General features: G+C 45.4%; 1 protein-coding gene across 1 annotated transcript; it reads left to right on the forward strand.

Annotated features, from left to right (window-relative positions):
• Positions 1-3580: 3580 nt before the first annotated feature.
• NUP50 (nucleoporin 50) lies at positions 3581-22087 on the forward strand. The gene is made up of 9 exons (XM_056862596.1): positions 3581-3641; positions 4542-4625; positions 7616-7693; positions 10789-10872; positions 12952-13141; positions 15991-16644; positions 19866-19944; positions 20750-20868; positions 21847-22087. The coding sequence occupies exons 3-9, from the start codon at positions 7625-7627 to the stop codon at positions 22047-22049; spliced, it is 1398 nt and encodes a 465-aa protein (XP_056718574.1). The 5' UTR covers positions 3581-3641; positions 4542-4625; positions 7616-7624; the 3' UTR covers positions 22050-22087.
• Positions 22088-22344: the final 257 nt, after the last annotated feature.

The following is a 22344-nucleotide window of genomic DNA, read 5'->3' on the forward strand; positions in this document are numbered from 1 at the left end:
AATGGGTGTATAAGGTCCAAGAAGAGCCCAGAGGCAAAAAGGTACAAGGAAATAGAGAACGTGAGGCCACATCCTTGGACCGTTCTCTATTTCCTTGGACCTTATACACCCATTGATGGACCCATTGATGGACGTCTGTTCCACCGCGGCCTCTTTGCACGTATTTATTACGGACTGAGTGGGTGTGGTTGCAGCTGAACTTGAGGCTTTTTGCTTTTGTATATTTTTGTGTTGTTCTGTACTGCTATTCTATCATTGTTATTTTTTGCGTTATTTGGTGTTTGCTTCACTGTTGTACATATCATGGTGTTATATTAGATAGATTTCTTGTTAGTTAGTGTTGTGGCATGAAGTTAATGCCAGTAAATCCATTGCAACCTGTATGCTCTTTTGTTGTGATTTATTATATCTGAGCCCTCGTGCTGCCAATTATCTTAAGTAATCTTAATTCTGGCACAGGTTGCATATTTTCTTCTAACCTCCAGGTACTAGCTTGAGATCTACAGCTATTACAACTGATCTCCAGGCGGCATAGATCAGTTCCCCTGGAGAAAACGGCCGCTTTGGCAATCTATGGCATTGAAGTCACACCCCTTCCCAAAGCCCACCCTGCTCAGGCTCCGTCCCAAAAACCTCCCACCAGTGGCAAAGAGGGATCTGGCAACCCTACTGTAAGCCAGAGAGCAGTTGTAATTCTGGGAGATCTCCAGGACCCACCAGATTTACTCGACACCTTGTCTCAACCAGGACCCCACTTGCCATAATAGTTGCTCGAAGGTAGCATATTAGGGAATCAGTACAGGACTTGCCCCAAAGGGCTCCTTCTACCCAGACTCTGGCCCTCCTTCAGCATGCAGGTTCTTTCGGCCTCCCTTCTGCGCTGCTTCACTTTCTGTCTCCACATTTCTCTGATCCACCTCTAGCCCTGGCTTGCCCAGCCGCAGCTGCCTTGCCAGCTTCTCAGGCATTGAGTGCTACTGTGCAGCAGGGCCAGGTAAGATTACCAGCTCTGGGCTGGGAAACACCTGGAGATTTGGGGGGGGGAGCCTCGGGGGGGGTGAGGTTTGGGGAGGGGTCTCACAGCAGGGTACAATACCATAGAGTCTACCTTCCAAAGCAGCCATTTATTCCAGAGGAACTGATCCCCATTGTCTGACAATTCATTGTAATTCCAGGAGATCCCCAGGCTCCTCCTGGAGTAGGGTTGCCAGTTCTAGGTTGGGAAATACCTGGAGATTTTGGGGGCAGGGCCTGAGGAGGGCAGGGTTTTGGGAGGGACTTCAGTGCCATAGAGGCCAATGGCCAAAGCGGCCATTTTCTCCAGGGGAACTAATCTCTATTGGCTGGAGATCGGTTGAAATAGCAGATCTCCAGCTAGTACCTGGAGGCTGGCAATCCTACTTTGAACCTTGTCTGGTTTCACCAGTCAGAACCAACTCACCCATTTTTACGTTAAAGTGGAAAAAAGCGGGGGGGAAGACAGAGGTTCCTAGTGGTGAAAGCTTGCGAGAGGAAAAATTGGGGTTGCCAACTGTGGGTTGGGAAAATCCTAGAGATTTGGGGATAGACCCTGGGGAAGGACTTTAATGCTATAGGCCATTTTTGCATGGTAATTAGCAGACGTTCCAGGCTGAAGTGCCCCACATTTTTTTTTAATTTTGCATGCTAAACCGTCATTCCAGAAGTGACTGCAAAGCCGGCACATACCTGCTTCACATTACAAAAGAACACGACCTTTGGTGTTTGCCGCAAAGAATCCCCCTCAAGGAACAACGCAAAACAGAGGCGTGTTAGCTATGCATATGCTAATGGCTATGCAAACAGTAACAAAGGAGCAGGCAAGTGGGGGGAGTGGAACTTCTCCTTTTGCGTCGGGAACGTGAAAAGGCATTTTTAAAGTCGCATTTTAAAAAAGAGCTTTGAGCAAGCATCAAAATTGACCATGCAGAAATGGCCATAGAGTCCAATTGCCAAAGCAGCCCTCTTCTCCAGGTGAACTGATCTCTATTGGGTGGATGAAGGAATAGAGGGGATTTAAATTTGCAGATAATACTAAATTGGGAGGGGCAGCAAATACAGTAGAAGACAGAGCCAAGATGCAGGGTGATCTTGACAGGCTGGAGAAGTGGGCTAGAACTAATAAAATGCACTTCAACAAAGACAAATGTAAAGTTCTGAGTTTAGGTAGGAAAAATCAAATGCATAATTATAGGATGGGGGAGCCTTCTGAGCAGTAGTGTGCGTGAAAAGGATCTTGGGGTCTTAGTAGACCAAACACTGAACATGAGTCAGCAGTGTGATGCGGTAGCTAAAAAGGCAAATGCAGTCTTGGGCTGCATCAACAGAAGTATAGTGTCCATATCACACAAAGTGATGGTATTGCTTTACTCCGCTCTGGTTAGACCTCAACTAGAGTACTGTGTTCAGTTTTGGGCACCACAATTTAAGAAAGATGTAGACAAGCTGGAACGTGTTCAGAGGAGGGCAACAAAGATGGTGAGGGGTCTGGAGACCAAGTCCTATGAGGAAAGGTTGAAGGAGCTGGGTATGTTTAGCCTGAAGAGAAGACTGAGAGGGGATATGATAACCATCTTCAAATACTTGAGGGTGCCGAGTTGTTTTCTGTTGCCCCAGAAGGTCAGACCAGAACCAGCGGGTTGAAATCAAATCAAAAGAGTTTCCGTCTAGACATTAGGAAGAATTTTCTAACAGTTAGAGCGGTTCCTCAGTGGAACAGGCTTCCTCGGGAGATGGTAAGCGATCCTTCCCTGGAATTGGTTAGATGGCCATCTGTCAGCAATGCTGATTCTGTGACCTTAGGCAGAAGATGAGAGGGAGGGCATCTTGGCCATCTTCTGGTCACTGGGGGTGTGCAGGGGGGAGGTAGTTGTGAATTTCCTGCATTGTGCAGGGGGCTGGACTAGATGACCCTGGTGGTCCCTTCCAACTCAATGATTCTGAGTCAGTCGCAGCAGCAGGAGATCTCCAGCTAGTACCTGGAGGTTGGTAACCCCAGTGCTTTGAACATCGTCCCCCGAACACAGCAAATGCCTCCAGGATAAATTGTTGTCTGGATTCAGTTGTTCTAACGGCAGAATTCCAGGTCCCACCTGGAGGTTGGCAACAATTGGCCTAGGCCTGGACTGCTCAGAGCGCTTCCGGCCCCCCTCCAGAGTCAGCGGCCCCTCGGAGTGGGAGCGAGGGCCGGGAGAATCGGGCAGTACCCATGGGGTTCAAGGCCGCAAACCTCACGCGCTGCACGCCGTCACCCTACGGCGAACCAGGAGCCGCCGGGCCGGAAACGGCAGCCTCGTAGCCGTTGAACGGCCGCCAAGACTTTGAAAAAGGCGCCTCGGCCAATGCGCGGGGCCGCTCCCTCCGCGTCACCCCTCTCGCCCCGCCCCCCCTCGCGCGCGCAACAGAAGACCGCGAGAGGCGCCGCTGCCTTTCAGAGGCTCAGCTTCTTCCCCGCTCAAAGCATCGCGAGAACTACGCAAAGCCTTTTTTTTTTCGCCCTAGCTAAGAGCTAGAGGCCGCCCCTCGGTGGGCGGAGCTCCCGAGGAGGGCCCGCCGGGGGCGGCCGCTGCCCCGAGCCGGAAGCGGAAGCGGCGGGGCGCGCGCGTCTATGAGGCGGCGAAGTGGTAAGCGGCCGCGGGTTCTGCCGGGCCTGGGGCGGCGCCGGTTCGCGGGAGAGGCGGCCGGGGGAGCTCTGGGGCGGCCGGGGATCGGTGGAAAGCCAGGGCCGCCGCCTCCGCGCCGTTAGATTATACTTGGCCCTCTCTGCTGGAGGCGCTAAAGGGCCTGTTGGGGTCCCCAATGAGGAGGCCCTGCTGGGGCTGGGCGCCGGCTCCTACCCGCCCCTCAGTGGCTGGCTGTGACGAGGGGGCGGTTGCGTGTGGCAGGAGAGGCCCGGGCCGCTTTGGGATTGGAAGGCCGAAACTGACCGCGAAAGGAGGCGGCCGCGCTGGAAAGTGCCGGTTCCGGTTCCGTGTGCTGCCTTTTGCTCTCCTGGCAGCGGGCGGAAGCAACGGTGACTTCCGCTGTGTGAAGCGCGTAGCAACAGCGGGACCTAGAAGTCGCCCAGGCGAGAGTGGCCTCTTGGTTTCCTTTCCCGTCTCGAACGGCTGTGGCAGCGTGTTTCTCTCGCGGGTCACGGCTGGGTGATTCATCCAAAGCTGATGCGAGGTGCTGCTGGCTCAAGACGGCTGTGAGAGGCTCCAGAAGCTGTGCCAGATACATAAAAGAACCCATAAACTACAAGCCAGGCCTTTCCAAGAGAAAGCAATCCCATTAGAGTCATTGTTTTGGCTGTAACTTGTTGCGGCTTCTATGATCTTGAAGTAGCAGCAGCCCAGCACACAGAAACGAAACAGCTGAAGGTTGTCTTGGCAGGAAGATGGGTGGCAGAAAAAACTTTCTATCTGTTAAACTTCTGTGTTAAAAGCACTGAAGCAGAGCTTGTTGTGAAGCCATGGGGGCTCCCCCTGTCATTTCTCACCGCTCCCCTGCCCATATTTTAATACTTACTTTATAACCCACAGCATATTTCCATGTGAAGATGTGTACTTGAGCTGCTGAAGACGTACTCAGTTTTCCCCATAAATGTGTGATGCCTGAGGTCAAAGGTATGTGTGGTTGATCGTAGCCATGCCATGAACGTTAGAGCCTCATTGCTAAGAGGGCCTAGGGTGGGGTGGGGTTGTACATACTTCTGACAAAGCTAAGGGGTATCAGGGCTAGGGGTGCCACTTTTTTTTCTGGACTTGTCATTAATATTTTTTCTGTTAGGATCAACTGAAAAAAAGCTGTGCTAGTCATAGAAGAACTTGTTTTTTATACCCTGATTTTCTTTACCTTTAAGGAGTCTCAAACCAGCTTGCAATCACCTTCCCTTCCTTTCCCCACAGCAGACTCCATGTGAGTTAGGTGAGGCTGAGAGAGTTCGGAGAGAACTGTGACTGGACCAAGGTGACCCAGCAGGCTTCATGTGGAAGAGTGGGGAAACAAACCCAGTTTGCCAGATTAGAGTCATGTGGAGAAGTGGGGAATCCAATCCGGTTCTCCCGATTAGAGTCAACCTAACTACTACATCACGCTGGTGTTCAAGCAAGCACTTTCAGACTCCTGGTAGCTTCATCTGTGATGGGGCTATTTATTCAGCAATAAGGGAATAAACTTTAAATTTGCTTCAGTCCATCACTAGTGCTACTTTACATGTTTACATCTGAGCCCTGAACTTGGGGAAACAGCTTTGAGGCAAAGCTCCTAGTATAAGAGTAAAATCATAGGCAAAACTTTGTAATTTGCATACTCGAGAGACCTGCATTCATATCCCAGTTTTGGCATGGTTATACATGGAAGGTCTTGGTCAAGCCACCTTTCCTGTTTTCTTCATGTAAAATGGGGGGGGGGGCTCATGCCATCCTAGTTCTTGGGGCGATAGGATATGGTTGGATGGGTTAACATAGTCACTTTGCTGAAGCTAAGCAGGTCTAGTCTGAAAATATGTTAACCCAGATAAAATATGACTAATTTTGTATGATATGCTAATGAAGAATTCAGTGTTTTCAATGAATTGATATCCAAATATGCTGCTAATTCCACTGGGACTATTCTGCTAAATTAATACACTTGTTTACACTTTATTTTCAGTATTTTTTTCTGACTGTCAGATAATATAATCTAACATACAGGTGCTGTCAGGTTGCAGATACTGTTAGGTTCTCTCTTGAGTCATTGGTTGGATTTCACATGTTTGGTTGTAGAAGTTTTAAATTTCATGAATATGTCAAATAGTACAATTGTACATGCTCAGTTTACCAATGCATTTTATCATGTTTAAGCACTAAAACAAAGTTTAGGTTTGGTAGAAAGTACTAACAACTTGAGATATGCAGAGGACACAATGTTAGTGGCAGAAAATAGTGAAGGGTTGAAATGACTGCTGAGGTTAAAGTGCCAGAGCAGGAGTATAGCTGAACATCAAAATGACAAAAGTAATGACTACTGAGGAATTAATACAATTTTAAGACTAACAGTGAAGAAATTTACATTGAAGCTTTTCTGTTCCTTGGCTCAATCATCAACTAAAAAGGAGACTGCAACCAAGAAATTATAAGGTGATTGAGACTTGGAAGGGCACCCATGAAGGAGCTAGAAAAGTTCCTTTGGTGTAAAGTGTTACTGAATACCACAAGATAATTCATACAATGGTATACCCATTACTATATATGGATGTGAAAATTGGACAGTGAAGAAAGCTAACAAGAAGATAATTGATTCATTTGAAATGTGGTGTTAGAGGAGAGTTTTACAGATACTATAGACCACAAAAAGACAAATATGTGAGTTGTAGCTCAAATCCAGCCTAAATTCTCCCTAGAAGCTAAAATGACTAAACTGAGGCTATCGTACATTGGTCACAAGAGACAAGAGTTCCTGGAAAAGACAATAACGCTAGGGAAAGTTGAAAGCAATGGGAAAATAGGAAGGCCCAATGTGAGATTGATTGATTCAATAAAGGAAGCCACGGTCTTCAGTTTGCAAGACCACAGCAAGGCTGTTAGCAATAGGATATTTTGGGCGTCATTAATTCATAGTGTCACCATAAGCTGGACGTGACTTGACAGCACAAAACACATACAGAAAGTAGTGCATATATTTTATTCCCTCCCATTCACACTTCCATTTTTTCTGGGAGGAAATACTGAAGGGGGATGGTTTCCCTGGCTTCACCATTTCCCATAGCCTTGCACCTCTGTTCTGGTTTGGTGCATAAAGGGATTCCCCGGGGATCTCCCAAGTAAGCCGTCTGGAGTTCCGGGAAAGAAAGATGGAATAATGACTACTACCCCAGGGAAAGATATTCCCTTCTTTGCTGGTGCTGTATTAGCTCATCAGCAGCTCTATTTTTCTTTCCTTGAATTCCAAAAGTAGGAAGTTCAGGAACCACTGATTGAGGTTGTATAGTATAGCAACTTTAAGGTTACTGTGTGAGTAGGTGGTGCAAACTTACAGATCATGCCCAGACGCTGGTTCCTTTGTAAATTAAAGTGGCAATGTTTTTCTGTGGAATTTAGAGAGGACTGATAGCCTGATACATAAAAATGATAACTTTGTACCTCAGTACATAGCCTTTCATGAACGAGTGTGTTGTCCTCAGTTGGCATACTAAGCCCTAAATGAACAAAGTCATACTTTTTGATAAATCACTGAATTATAATTTAGCAGCAAGTTTGATACTGTTTGTTTATGGCTTAGTCAGAATTTATACTTACACTGAAGCTCTTCAAGAAGGTAGGTGCTCTTTTTCTTGTGGCTCAAAGTGTGGCTCTCTGGGACTGGAAAGGGGGGATATTGAATTGTATTCGTAAAGCTATGTTGTCATGTTTTCCCTCAGTAGAATCTGATCATTCTTCAGCAGATTGTAGCACTAAGCATGTAGTAAGCAAGTCATACCGCTTAAAGCTTTTAAATATTCTTTGGTTATCAGTTGAGACACTGATTAATATATGATATCCAATAAATCTAACTTGCTTGATTTTCCACCTGCTTAAAAACACACACTTAATTCTGAACTGCAGCTGATTACTGTTTGTGAATTTCAATCCAGTAGGGGTGTAAAATGGCTAAGAGAGTTGCAGAGAAAGAGCTGACGGACAGGAACTGGGATCAAGAAGAAGAAACAGAGGAGGTAAAAGATGTCAGTTAAAATTTTTTTCTTTTATTAGCAACAGTCTTGTCGTAATAGCATTCAGTAGGGAGATCTTGGAAATATTGATTATAATATCTTAGTAGTACACTGAAGGTATGCAGCTGGCTGAACAAAAGCTTAATAACACATTGCACTGGGCCAGAAACTTTCCCTGTCTTAACTTGCACAGAACAATGGGCAAAGTTGTTTGACAGTGGGGTGATAGTCTCATTCATAGAGCTGGTATTTCTCTTTTTCTTTTGGTAGTTGTAGGGCTCATTTTGGTGATATTTTCACATTGTCATTTTAAACTGGTTGTTATCCATTGCTGGCCTGATTCTAGTGACAAGGGGCAAGAAGTTTCGGACAGCATTTTTAAATCCATGTATGAGCTGTATCTGAAGCGCTCTTCCCATTTCAAACTGCTCCCTCCCTACCCTTTTGCCGAGTGTCCTGGTTTGGCTTTGGGAGGGGGGACAGTCTAACTTTTGTACTATAGCACTAAACCAGTATAACAATTCAAAAAATCCATTAGCAACTGGCAGCTAAAATGGATCACAAAATCCATTTGAAAGCACTCTTAAGTGTTCTGCTAGTTAGCTTTTTGACCATTGCAGTTTTCAGGTAGAGTTTGTCTAGCTGAAAGTACTTTGCTTTATGGATTAAACATTTCTCCTATTGAGAGCTATGCAGTGTAATGCTATTTCTGAAATAATTGAGCACATAAAATACATTTATATGTCAAAATAGAAATCATTAAAAGTGATTGTAGTCTGTTTTCAAGTGGCCATTTAAGCTTCCATGTTCTTTCATGAATCTGTTTTGTATTTGGGGAAATCTGTTTTATCCAGCTGATAACAAGGTGTAGACCATGGTTGAAAACTATTTCTGTTAAAATCAAGGCAGGTTTATTCACCTGCTGTTAACTGTTAATGATTATGCTCTGTGATTGTTAATATTCCAAAGGTGTATCTTTAAAGGGTCATTGCTTTACAGTTAACTGGTTGATATCTTGGGGTTTGCCTGCCCCCCAGTGAATTCTATGACTACAAGTGGGAGACTTGCAGTAGGGGGGGCACACTCATCCTTTCCCCTACTGACTCACTGGTGCCCATACATTGCCTGGCTGCATTTGCCACTGCGGCTCATGTGGTTATGGGGGGCAGAGCTGTGGTATCTCCTAGCCTGCCTGCATTTTGCCATCCTATAGCTTGCGCAATGAATGGAGGTGTGTTGTCTGCACTTTCACAAACAACACAAGACTCATCTGTTAATCCCCCTCCATTTTTTGAACATTTGGGATTTTTCAGCTATCCATTCTCTGTATGCAGCTGGGGCTATATTGAGAGGGTGATACAACAAGCAGGGAACTTGTAGGGACTTGTGGGAGGGCACCTCATTTCACCAGTATCCCCCTTCCCACATTGTTTCCTCATTCCCTTGTCCGGGCAGCCCTCAAATCCTCTCCTTTTTCTTCTCTCCTTCCCACCCACCAACCTTCCCTGACCTCCTAGTCTTCAGCTTTATTACTTAATTCATTTATATTCTGCCTTTCTCCCCAGTGGGAACTTGAGTCAGTTTATATTCTTAATCTCTCCTCCATTTTATCCTCACAACAACCTTGTGAGTTCAGAGTCAACCATATGAGGCAGAGTGGGGATTCAAGCTTGAGTCTACAAGATTTTAGTCTGGCACTCTTACCACTATACCACATTGACATTTGTGCAGGGTTTATTTGTGTTCGTGTTGTTGTTTTTTGCTGTCAAGTCACAGCTGATTTATGGCAACCCCTGGTGGGGTTTTCAAGGCCAGAGACATTCAGAGGAGGTTTGCCATTGCCTGCCTTCATGTTGATCCCCTGGACTTCTTTAGTGGTATCCCATCCAAACACTGACCAAGCCCAAGCCTGCTTAGCTTCCAAGATCTGATGTAATCAGTCTAGCCTGGGTTATCCAGATTAGGACTTTCATGCAGTGGCTGCTGTCCAATAGTATTGAGTCACTAGGTGGTTGCTGCAAGGCCAATGAATCCTTCCTCCAGGGCAGGTGGGAGGAGGGTGGCTTACAAGGCCAAAAGAGCCCTGCAAGGGCCTGCCCCCTCCCCCAGCCTCTGATGGATAGAAACCAAGACTTGAAGACTGTTGTGGTTCTTAGCAACCTCTACAATAGCCCTAAGGTCTCAGAGAACATCCATTTCTTAAAGCTACAGGTGCAGTTTCTGTAATGAGAGGAGGTCTAATCCCCAGTGTTTTTTTCCCCAGGTTTTTCTACAGACTTGGGTTTTTTCTCAGGTTTATAGAAAGCTCTGGCTTCTTTGTTCATGTTCCCAATCTCCAGATTTAAGTATCCACAGATGAAGCCATGTTGAGAATTAGGTACATTGATGATTTCAAATGTTCTATGAAACCAAGAATGCCTAGGTTGGCAGCCTTCCTTTAAAATTAATCACAATGCAGTTGTTTTTAGCAAAAATAAAGAGAATTGATTCCTCGACCTGCAAGAATGACATATATGCATTCTCCATCTCAATGTATATTATCAATGGTTTAGGATAAAAATGAACACAAATCGAGACTTTTAAGTATCACTCAAGATCATTTATATTTGCATAACATTATCCATACTATAAGAGCAGCCCCCCCCCCCCATGGGTAAGAAAATCCACAAAACAGGTCTAGCGCTGGCTATAAAGTATGATATTTACAAATGGCTTTCAAAACCATTGATTTTGAGGTATTACTAAAACTGAGTTTGCATGGTCTGCCTTGTAGTTTTGGGTTTGTTCATGTTAATTTATTAGCGAATGTACGTTATATTTTGAAACGGAGCTTCTGTAATGGCAGGAATCCAAACAGCCTGTGTGCAAAGAAAGTATTACTGATCTTACTGAAAGCAGTTACTGATCTTGCTTTCTGACTGTAATACTTTGTGGTCTGTTGAATCCCACTTCAGAGGTTTCCTTCAATCTTGAGGAATAGCTTTTTTGGGGGGGAGGGCAGCAAAACCCTACGATTGAGACCTTGGATTCTGCCAAATGTACTTTTCCAGGATACTTCTACCTTGCTTTTTTCTAAGAATCTTAACATTTTGCTGCAGATGGGAACTTTCTCAGTGGCCAGCGAAGACGTTTTGAAGAACCGAGCAATTAAGAAGGCAAAGCGTAGAAATGTGGGATCAGAGGTATATGAACAGAGTTATTTTTTAACAAGTGTCCTGGTTTTTGGGGCTTTTTACGCCGCCTCCAAATAATTCTTGTGTTGGCTGGAGATTCCCATAGTGATCTGAGTACAGAGCAGGAAAAGATGAGAGCAGATTCACAAAAGAGAAAACTTATATGTCAGGTGACTTGCATGTAGGAAACTCATCTTGGGAGCAGAATATAAAATATGAAAGTATTTAAAGAATATAAGAACTTAAGAAAAAACATGCTGGATTAGACCAAGGCCCATCCCCCATGAACATGTCCGCTCTTTTCTTAAAGCCTTCCAAGTTGGCAGCCATCACCACAGCCTGGGGCGGGGAGATCCACGATTTAACTATGCATTGTGTGAAGAAATACTTCGTGTTCTCTGTTTTGAATCTCTCACCCTCCAGCTTCAGCAGATGACCCATGAGAGACGGAGAAAAGCTTCTCCCTGTCCACTCTCTCCATACCATTCATAAGAGGGTGAGGGCACTAGAATTCCCTGCAAGTTTCTTCCACCACTTAATTCTGAGAGCCAGGCATGGAACATGCCTGCTTTCTGTCCTTTGCTACTGCCCACCTGCCAGTTACTGTGGCCAGTGCTCAAACAGTGCAATGTATGGGAAAGTAGCCAGCAAGTGGCCCAAGTGTTCAAGATGGCAGGAACTGTTTTTCTACCTTCACTTATAGTAAGCTTGAAGGAAAATATTCTAGTAAGCATTTGTTAATTTGCCACTTGTCCTTCCCGCACTCGTTTTGTTTGAAAACTGTGTTCCCTTTAAAATAAGGCCCGGTGGTATTGCTTAGTCATGCTCCTAACAGGCTTCCGATTGTGTGTAAAATTAAAATTTAAAAGCCAGTATATGTGAAGCAAAAGTTAACTTTCCCATTTGTTCTTTAAAACTGATTTTATTGCTGATGACTCAGCACTTGGTTGAGTTGGAAGGTAGTGGCCATGTGGCTCAGGCCTGCCACTAAATCGTGGCTTTGTGCTCCATGAAGAAAATAAAAGGGCCACACTAGTCACTAAGAGATTTTTTTTTTAAAAGGCCAAGGCCGATGGTGCAAAATAAAGTAAAAATATCTCTTACGGTTCAGTTAAAATTCCCTACACGTGTCGCCAATAGGATTCTTCAGGGGAATCTGTTAGCCTTGCAGGGTTTCTTGAAAAAGTAGAACATTGGTAACACTTATGTGTTCGTGTAGAGTATTCTTTGGTGGCATGAAATTGTTTTGAAGTGGCCTGGATGAGAAACAGACCCGTGATTTTTTTTTTCCTTGGAGACTCAGGGTGGGTGATGAGTTTTGGCATTACTTCTGTTCTGATAATGGGCCCAACAAGCCCCTGGTTGATTCCTATATGCATCTATATCACTCGTCATCCAAATGTCTGAACTATTTTGATTGCTGGGTGATATGAAAATTCTGTCTAGAGTGGTTTGCCAGGGATGACTCATTCAAGTCATCCCTTGATGAAAGTGTGGGAGGGCCAGGATCTGGGGCTGGATGTTATATTTTTCTAAGGCCATTTATGCATGGGAGGTTTTGTCTTGGATTTGCCACTCTTTAGATGCACATTTTCCCCATCCAAATTCTCAGAACTCAACAACAAGCCCCCATGCAGAGTTTTGAGAATTCAGATGGGGAAAATGTGCATCTAGAGAGCAGCAAATCCAAGGCAAAACCTCCCATGCATAAATGGCCTAAGGCATCAAATCCTTTGCCTTGAACAGAGAAGGTAAAGCCATTCTTACGGCTTTGTATGAATAGAAACAGTGATGAGTTCTTTAGGAAATGGGTAGTTTGCATTGACAAGAGGAGGGAATTCTGTAAATCCAGTAGATGATTGGAATGGATAAATACAAGAAAGTAATTAGGTGAAGTTGGATTAAGTAGATGATTTATCCTGTCTTTGGCTTAGGTTACTGTCTAGTAACATGTAATGGTAGAATAACCTTCCAGGCATGCTGTGAGTAATTCAATGGGAAGTTCTCAGTACATGTGCAAAGGACTGAATGGGAAGTTGCTGAGCTGTGTCAAGTGATGTATAGCAACCTATTTATGCTCTCTTTCAGTCTGACAGTGGAGGTGCTTTTAAAGGTTTTAAAGGTTTTGTTCTGTCTTCTGGAAGTGCTGGGTTTTCTGGCTTTGGCAATGGCAACGGAACAAAGCCCTTAGTACTATCCAACGGTAGCAGCAGCGCTACAAATACTTCATCATACATTGGCTTCAAGGCAGCTGCTGAAACACCAACTACATTAATCAGTAAGTTAATCAGTAATGTTGTCCTTGATTGAAATGGTGTTTAAAGCTCTTTGGGCATTCAGTGGTTAAAAGGGGAGTTGAAAGGTTTTGCGTAAAGATGGGTCATGTGAAGAGAAGCCTAATGTATGTACCGTATTTTTTGCTCCATAAGACACACTTTTTTCCTCCTCAGAAGTGAGGGAAAATGTCTGTGCGTCTTATGGAGTGAATGTGGAGCCGAATCGCCGAGAGGGAGAATCAGGCAAGGAGTCCCGCGGCAGCTTAAAGAAGGATGCGTGTTGTCCCAGCCCCCCCCCCCATGGGGGGGGGGCGGCCTTTCCACGGTCTCCGACGGGCTCGGCTCGGACTCGCAAAAGCCGGCCTGGAACAACACTTTGCCCCGGGGCTCTTCCGGGTGCCCCGCCGTCGCCCCCGACCCACCCCGGGCTCTTTGGTGCAGGATGCCACCTCCCAGGAGCAGGGAGGGAGGGAGGCAAGGAGGGACGGACCGGGGGCTTACCCCCCCCACCGGGAATTATTACCCAGGGAGGAAACGGGGGACTCGCATGAGGGTTCCAGTCCCGTTGTAGCCACCAAGCACCCCCCTGCCCCCACTTCACAGAGGCCCGAATATGACACACCCGCGGGTCTGGAGGCTTTTTTTGCCCGTGGCCGGCGAGACCCAGGCGGCCGTTATGCTGCCATGGTGATGGCCCCGGCCCCTCGCCTTGTGCGGCGGCCAGCCCCTTAAACAAACCTTTCCTCGGGACTTTTGAGCTCGCTTCCAGGAAGGGAGTGCTTGAACGACAGGCTTTCGCTGGGGAAGACGGTCGTGCTAGGAAAAGTCGCCTCCCCACCCCCCTCGTGCAGGTAGTGCAGGTCTCGAGCGCCGGGCAGAGGGATTACTGTTGGTGTGTACTAGGGTCCCAAACTTGGCTACAGCTTCATTATGGGGACAGGAAAATTCCCAGAAATAAACGGGTGAAAATAGAATCAAATTAAAATATTTATTAGGAAAAATAGTAAATAGAACAGCAGGAGACTCACCGAGAATTGCACATACATACAAGCACACACACAGTAAATCTTACCACCTAAACAACACCTACCTCCTCAGCAATGCAATCACAAAAAGGGCAATGAAAAGGGGGGCAAATAAAACACAGAAGCCTATCCTAGAGAAGGTGAAAGTCCTGGAGGATCTGGAAGCGAGAAGGACACACGGCAGTGCTGTGTGTTGGGTGATCCCAGGGGGCAACTGGGAGAAGAGAGAAAAAGGAAAGTGGGAAAGAGACTGAGGCCAGCTCTAAGTCTACTTTACAAGGTTGAAATATTATTCTAATATACCGGTAGCTTATTAAATAGTTTAGTACACCATTTGATTCAGACTATATTTTTTCTTGTTTTCCTCCTCTAAAAACTAGGTGCGTCTTATGGTCAGGTGCGTCTTATGGAGCGAAAAATACGGTAGCTCAGTTGCAGAGTGCAGTCTTTGCAACTGGGATTCAGTCTTCAGCACCACTGATTAAAAGTTCATGAGTACAGGACTGGAAAATGGCCGCATTTTCTCTTCTCTGCCCATAAACTGGCAGTGTGGTTGGTGTGAACTTTGCAGACTCAGCTATTTTTTTATTTTATTTTATTTGTAACCCTGCCCTCACTCCCTGGGCTCAGGGCGCCTAACAAAGTATAAACCATAAAAGTTCTGTTAAATACAATAAAATCATAACTATCCAAAATCTTTAAAAGCAATAAATAACTAATAGATGGCGCTCATATATTAAAACCACTATGGCACTCAAGCAGCCAGAGTTCCCAATTCCATCAATAATATGACTACAGTGGAGAATGGGGGGAGGCCACCACAGATATAAAACCGTAGCTGTCCTCAACCGTAGGCCTTGAACACTTATCTGTGTTCTCCTTAACCAAGCTAGCAACATGCTGTTTTTTCTAATAGGCCCTGTGGTGTCCAGTGGCTCAATAAATTTATTTAATACAGTCCAAGACCAGTAAAAATAAAATCAATATAATAATTCAAACTTCCAGTATATCAAGTATTTTTGAGAAAAGAAGCATTTTAAAATTATAAATTCACAGAATTATACATTCTTTATAAAAATAATAGCTAAAAAGCCTGTATATGGCTTACCCAAGTTTTCCTAGTCTTATAGGCTATCCATCCAAATTTGGCGACTTTGAAAGTGATCTCTTGATTCTTATCTGCTAGCATAACTGAGAGAAGAGTCCTTCTGTTTTTGCCGGGATGGTGGGAAATTATTGTGGTAATTAGAGTTCCCCTAATATGACTATAGACCTTACAATCAAATATGCTCTAGGGTCTTGATATTCTCATCTCCACATCAACATACACATTCTTTAGATGGTAAACCTCTAAATCTTCCTTCAAGAATCACTGAGGGCAGCATATCATACCTTAATAAGGTGAAAATCCTTCTATGATCAGGGTTACCTAGAGGCTTAACATAAGGCATCGGAGCTACCTTATTTAACATGCCTGGATCATAAACAAAGCTCTTAACTCTATTCAAATTGTGCTGCCTTTCAGTATCCAGAATCCTCTAACCATAGCCTTTGAATGAGCCTAGTCAGGAGAAATTGTTGTGATAGACCATAATATATCGGTTTTTCCTCCATCATCGTCCGCCAAAGAGAAACAAAGGAATTCAATAGTATGAGATGGATAAGACCCTTGATTTAAAAAAAAGACCAATTTTAGCCAATAAAAAAAGTTAGAGATCCATAGTCTAGCCTCCACCGTGACCATACCGGCCTCCAGTCAAAGGGGGACTTCCACATATCTCTGTTCTCTTTAACCAAGCTAAAAACATGCTGTTTTTTTCCAATAGGCCCCGTGGTGTCCAGTGGCTCAATAAATACTACAGTGGCCGAGAAGAAACCTCCCAGCCTAGAAACGAATGGCGAGAGTCAGCAGCCTCCGTCCTCGGGATCCACTCGAAGCCCAGTGTGCAGCTCTGACGTGTACCACAAGCAGCTGGCTGCTCTCAACTGTTCGGTGCGTGACTGGATAGTAAAGCATGTCAATGCCAACCCGCTCTGTGACTTGACGCCCATCTTCAGAGACTATGAGAAATACCTAGCCGAGATAGAACAACACGGGATCAGTAGCGACAGTGGCTCGGAAAGCGATAGCAACAAGGCGGCCAGTGGCCAGCTCAGCGCCGCATTTGGCAGTTCGAATCTTCAACAAGCCTCGCCATTTTTCTTTAGCAGCAACAAGTCTGAGGATTTGCCTGGAAAGAGTGTGGAACTGGAGAAGAAACCAAAACCAGAACCAAAACTAGGGTCTAAGTCAGCAGTCACGTTTACTTTTGGCAAGAGCGTTGACAGCTCTGGCCTGAATTCTAGTGCATTGCCTAAATTCTCATTCTCTTCTGGAAGCGCCAGTTTATTTGGAAAAGACGCGAGCCAGGGTAGTGTTCCTTCGTTTTCTAGCAAGGCGTCAGATACATGGATGGAAAGTTCCAGCAACGAAGATAAAGGTAATTATTTCTTTTAAAAGATGGAAACTGGGTACACTTCACCTCCTGTTGAACCTTTAGAGGCCCCCATTGTTCGAATCCCATTGGGTGGTTCAATATTTATTGTCTTCTGTTGAAGAATACAAAGGCTCATTCATATGGTAGCTAGTGACAACCATTAATTTTTTCCCACTAGATGTCTGCTGCAGAGAGTCATGCTTGCAAGATCTTTATCTCTGGAGGGAATTTGGATAGGGAAAGGCATTCTCACTTCATGCAAGGCAGGACAAATTGACTGCACCCTGAATTCTCTGGCATGTATGAGTCTCACCACATAACACGTTAATGATGCTTAGAAGCAGGAAGAATCTCTGAGTGCTTCAAAACATACAATGAAGTGAACAACCCACGCCCTCCCCTAAATCTTCTGCAAGTGCCAGAAGAGTCAGGTGGGGTGGGGTCAGGTCAGTGATGATCACACAGATTGGCTGACTACCATGGCTAGCTTGAATTTTAATTTTTTTTCTCCTACGGGGCATAAAGAAAATCCTTTAGACAGTAGAGACCCCCATCAAAACTTTGTGGATTGTTTAGCTTACTCCACTTATCCCTTAAATTTAGCCCTGTGAACGAGCTGCCCTGTCGGCCCTGGCTAGTATTTGGATGGGAGACCTCCAAGGAATACCAGGGTCGTGACTCGGAGGCAGGCAATGGCAAGCCACCTCTGAACGTCTCTTGCCTTGAAAATCCTATGGTGTCGCCATAAGTCACCTGTGACTTGACAGCCAAAAAAAATGAGCTGTTCTATAGAGCCAATGGAGAAGAAACTTTTTTTTTTAATTCAATGTCTACCTCCCCAGTTCTCCCTCCCTTTCCAGCCCACTCCAGTTTTCCTTTTCTACTGGCTGTAGATCTGTACTCCCCCTTAGAGGTCTTCTTTCTTCCTTCCCCTCCCTGCTTTGTCCCACCTCCTTATTGTATCGTTTCTCTTGCCACCCCCTAGAACAGCCCTCCCATCACCCATTTTTCTTCCCCTTTAGTGTTCCGTTCCTTCCCGCCCTTCTTGTCTCCCCCATTAACCCTCCTGGTGGACTCTGATCCGGAGAACCGGGTTTGATTCCCCACTCCTCCACATGAGCGGCGGAGGCTAATCTGGTGAACCGGGTTGGTTTCCCCACTCTTACACATGAAGCCAGCTGGGTGACCTTGAGTTAGTCACAGCTCTCTTAGAGCTCTCTCACCCCCACCTGCTTCACAGGGTGTCTGTTGTGGGGAGGGGAAGTAAAGGTGATTGTAGGGTAGAGAAAGTCAGCATATAAAAACCAACTCTTCTTCTTGCTCTTTTCCTTCTGTGGTCATATCTTCCTCTCCTCTAATCCTCTTCCTGGCCTCACCTTTCCCCCCTTTAATTCTCCTCCCTTTCTCTTCCATCCTCCTTGCCACCCAAGCTTATATTAACCCCGCACACAGACACAAACACGTACCATCCCCCTTCACTGCCCTTACCTTTCCAGTCCAGCCTAGGGGACTCCTCAGGAGCAGGGTTCTGAGGCTGTCAGCGGCCTGCTTTCCCAGGTTCCTTGAGGTCTTTGGGGGCGGTGCTGATTCCTTTCCAGTATTATGCTGTTGCCGGTCTAGTGACTGAAGGCGCTGGCCAGTTCCCAAAGCTGCCACTGGACGTTGTGTGTGTGTGTGTGTATGCAGTCAGCAGATGTCTTGATGGGAGGGGCAGTCCCCCAAAATGGAATCATGAGAAGAAGTCACATTTTCCAGCATACCCGCCCTTCCCCCAAGCTGTGCAGAACCCCCTCTGACCCTTGTGCTTGGCTCCATTGCACTGGTTATCTTGTGTGAACGGGGGCAAAGACTTGCTTGGGGCCCGATTACCCGCAAGGAAGATGGTAGATGTGGTTCTTGGGGGAGGGTGGTCCGGGCAAGCGCCACCCACCTCATGCCACTTAGAAGGGCTGTTGAAGGTGGTTTCTGTGAACAGGCAGGGCCAGGCTAGTGCGAGCCTTTCTTGCTTCATGGGGACTTCATGCATTCTCACGTGAAACAGTTTAGAAGCCTTGACGAGGAACATCTTGCATTTAAAAGGTATTGCGCTGCATGTTGCACTCAGCAAATGGGAGGGGGCAGATTGCTGAGGGGGGAATCCCACTACTTGAGTGCCTTTTCCTCATGTGAGAACAGGGCCAGTGTGTGTTTGGTAACAGACACAATGTCTTGATTTGTCTAAAGTGTGCCCTCTTCCGCCTTCACGTTGTGGCAAGTAGAAATACAGAATTAAGGAGTTTTTTTGGCAGTTGGTTTCAAGAGAGTTCCAGGTGCACTGGGGCTCTTCAAAGATGGTTTTTAAATGCCTTTAGGCATCAGCTTTGGTGTGTTCCATTATTGTGAGATAGGAAAGAATGGGAAATGCAGAAGAATTGACATTGTTAATCAGTGCAGAAAACTTCCTGAAATGCTGTTTTTGTTCAGGAACAGAATTAGTAATGAAGGTTCTCTTAGGTCGTTTATGCATGGTTTTACTTGAGGTTCGTTGCTTTCTGGACCCACACTTTCCTGTTGGGAAGGTAAGCCCCAGCAGTCTCTAAACTTAAATCAGGAAGTATTTAAATCCCCACCCCTTGAAATGCTGCTTCGTAATTGGCTGTAGAAAGAAAAAAGATCCCCCCAACCCAATTGCAGCATAAAAAACATTTTAAGAACATAAAACAAAAAACAGAGCAATCTGAAATGAAGCGGGGGGGGGGGGGGATTCAAGCCTTGGTTTTAAAAAGCCTTTCTTCTGCTCAGAAAGAGCTCCAAGGAAGTATTTGAATACCCACCTCTGGACATGCTGCTTTGTAATTGGCTGTGAGCAAAGCAAAGCTTGCATGTCCTGCACTTTGCCTTATGCACTGAGATTTCACCCAGGTTGAGCTCAGGGAAGAGGGAAGAATCGGGTTAACAGAGGAACAGGAAGGTCTGGGATTTGCAAGGGCTGTCAGCGAGGTCATCTCTGATGGAGGGAAAACTCATGCATAACTACCAGGAACAACTGAGACAGACGGGAGGGGGGGTGAATGTGAATGAAAGTAACCCATGCATAAATGACCGTACAAATACTGGAAGCTTACCTGCTTTATTTTTACATGTCACACACTGAAGTGGAGCACAGGAATGTATGAGTGGTATCTTTTCACTGGTATACTTTAAGTAACAATTCCAGATATGTTCTAAAATCATTCTTCCTACAGGAGGTGGTGAGGAGGAGGAGGAGCCACCAAAAGTTGTTGTTAGTGAAATAAAGGAAGATGACGCCTTCTACTCGAAAAAGTGAGTTTTGCATGCTTTGACCAGTCTACGTGGGCTAATTCTAAACAGACAGTTTGATTGTGGCTCTTTGGACTTGAGCAATGTTAAATTTGTACTGCACGCTACTGCAGAATCAGAACAACTCTATCACCTTAGCTTATGGCTTGAATGATATTCCACAATTGTTTCCTTCAGGGTGCAAGTACTTGGTGGTCTTTTGGAATCACTGGCTATCTATGGCAGGTGTCAGTCATATTAAAAGTACCAACTTGGGTCCAAATCGTTGCTTATTCTGGGGGGGTGCACACCAAATGTAACTTTCACCCTTTTCTCTGTGAACTGCTGGCTCAACCCTACCCATTTCATGCCACGTCAGAAACTGTTCTTTAGCCTCGCTGTCATACAACATACAAAGCTGAAGGGCCCCTTCAACCTATAACAGCTAGTTACGTGCTTCATTGAATCCAAACTGTAGTTTTCAGTATATTGTAACATGTCTTAACAAATGTGTTTTGGCTGATATGAGCAAACTAGTTGGAGGGTTTTGTGTGTGTCAAGTTGCAGCCAACTTATGACAGCCCAGTAGGGTTTTCAAGGCAAGAGACGTTCAGAGGTGGTTTGCCATTGCCTTCCTCTGCATAGCGACCCTGGTATTCCTTGTTGGTCTCCCATACAAGTACTAACCAGGGCCGACCCGGCTTAGCTTCCAAGATCAGGCTAGCTTAGGCCATCCGGGTCAGGGCTAGAGGGTTTTACTGTCTTTTAAAACATAAGGTTTTCATTCTCCATTGACACCTTTTGACTGATACATTCTTTTTTTCCTTAGATGCAAAATCTTCTACAAGAAAGACAACGAATTTAAAGAAAAAGGTGTAGGAACGTTACACTTGAAGCCTGCAGGAAATCAGAAGACTCAGCTGTTAGTACGGGCAGACACCAATTTAGGTATGTATCTTCTCTTTGAACTAGATCTGTAAACTGCTAACCTGAAGAGTTGAGGCGCCCTCTTGACAGACCAGATATTCATGCTGGCACTAAGGTGTTGATTTAAAACAGCATACTTTCCAGTGGGGACATTACCTCTTCTTTAGGAATAGTAGTGGGACTATGATGGGTCTGTGAGGAATCCGGCAGGGAGAGGCAACTTGGGAATCCTATTGCACTCTCCAGGGGCATGAGCTCTTTGGGGCTTGAACAGGCTGATATCTTCTTTCCTCCTATCCCCCCCTCCCCGGCCTTTTTCCTCTTTAACTGTCTTGCATTCATATTCCATGCCTCCTGAAGCATATTCAGACTTCATCAGCTCTTTTGGGAACGGTTTGGAGGCCGGTTGGAGATCCCCCTTTTCCCTCACTTTTTTAGAACCAGTGGGTGTAGAGGTCAGAGCATTGAAATGGCATCTCAGCCTAACCTACCTCACAGGGTTGTTGTGAAATGGAGGAGTGGGGATAGAGTGGAGGAGAGAAGAACAATGTAAGCTGTTTTGGGTATCCATTGGGGAGAAAGATAGGGTATAATTACTTGCTGAGTAAAGAAGTATTTCCTTCTGACTGTCCTGCACCCATCGCCTATTCACGTTGCTGTCTCTCTCTGAGACAAATATTTTGATTAATTAACAAAGTTGCATTTTTCTGCACACCTGGGAAGTCTTCTGGCCTGATTTTACTCCTTTTGTGATCTGCCACTTTACTATAAGGGAATGAGGTGATTCTGTGGGAGGGCCTATAGCTCAGTGGTAAAACACAGGTGTTTTATTCACAAGATGGTTTGCAGCTTTCAGGATCTCTGGTAGCAAGGCTGGATACATACTTTGCTCAAGACCATGGAGACTTTGTCTCAGGCAGCTGCCTAAACCTTTCCATAAATACTCTCTAGCTTCTAACTATTTTGCGATGCTGATGTTTTTTCCCCCCACACATTTAGGCAACATACTGCTGAACATTTTGGTGCCCCCTAACATGCCATGCTCAAGGACAGGGAAGAATAACGTCCTTATTGTCTGCATTCCAAACCCACCCATCGATGAGAAGAACGCCGCTGTTCCTGTTCCTATGCTGATCCGGGTCAAAACGAGCGAGGATGCTGACGAACTGCACAAAATCCTGACGGAGAAGGAGGAGGCCTGAGGATGTGGGATGCTGGGAGGAGAACTTACCAAACTGCTGCTGCTGCTGCTCACTTCCCCCCCCCTTGACTCTTATTAGTCACTTCACTCACTACTCTTACATTCTGAGAACCGGTCTAAGAATTCTGGCGAGAGAAGGAAAAAGCAAGGAGGCCCAATAAAAGCTTTAACTCGATACGTGTCCATCGTTCCTCCCTTCTCGTTCGAAGCACCCAATGCATGAGCCTTACTTGAATAAAGCATATCAAAAAATAAATAAAACGGTCGTGATTATATGAAACAGGAAAACTGACTAC

Source organism: Euleptes europaea, chromosome 17, assembly GCF_029931775.1.
Source record: "Euleptes europaea isolate rEulEur1 chromosome 17, rEulEur1.hap1, whole genome shotgun sequence".
NCBI lineage: Eukaryota > Metazoa > Chordata > Lepidosauria > Squamata > Sphaerodactylidae > Euleptes > Euleptes europaea.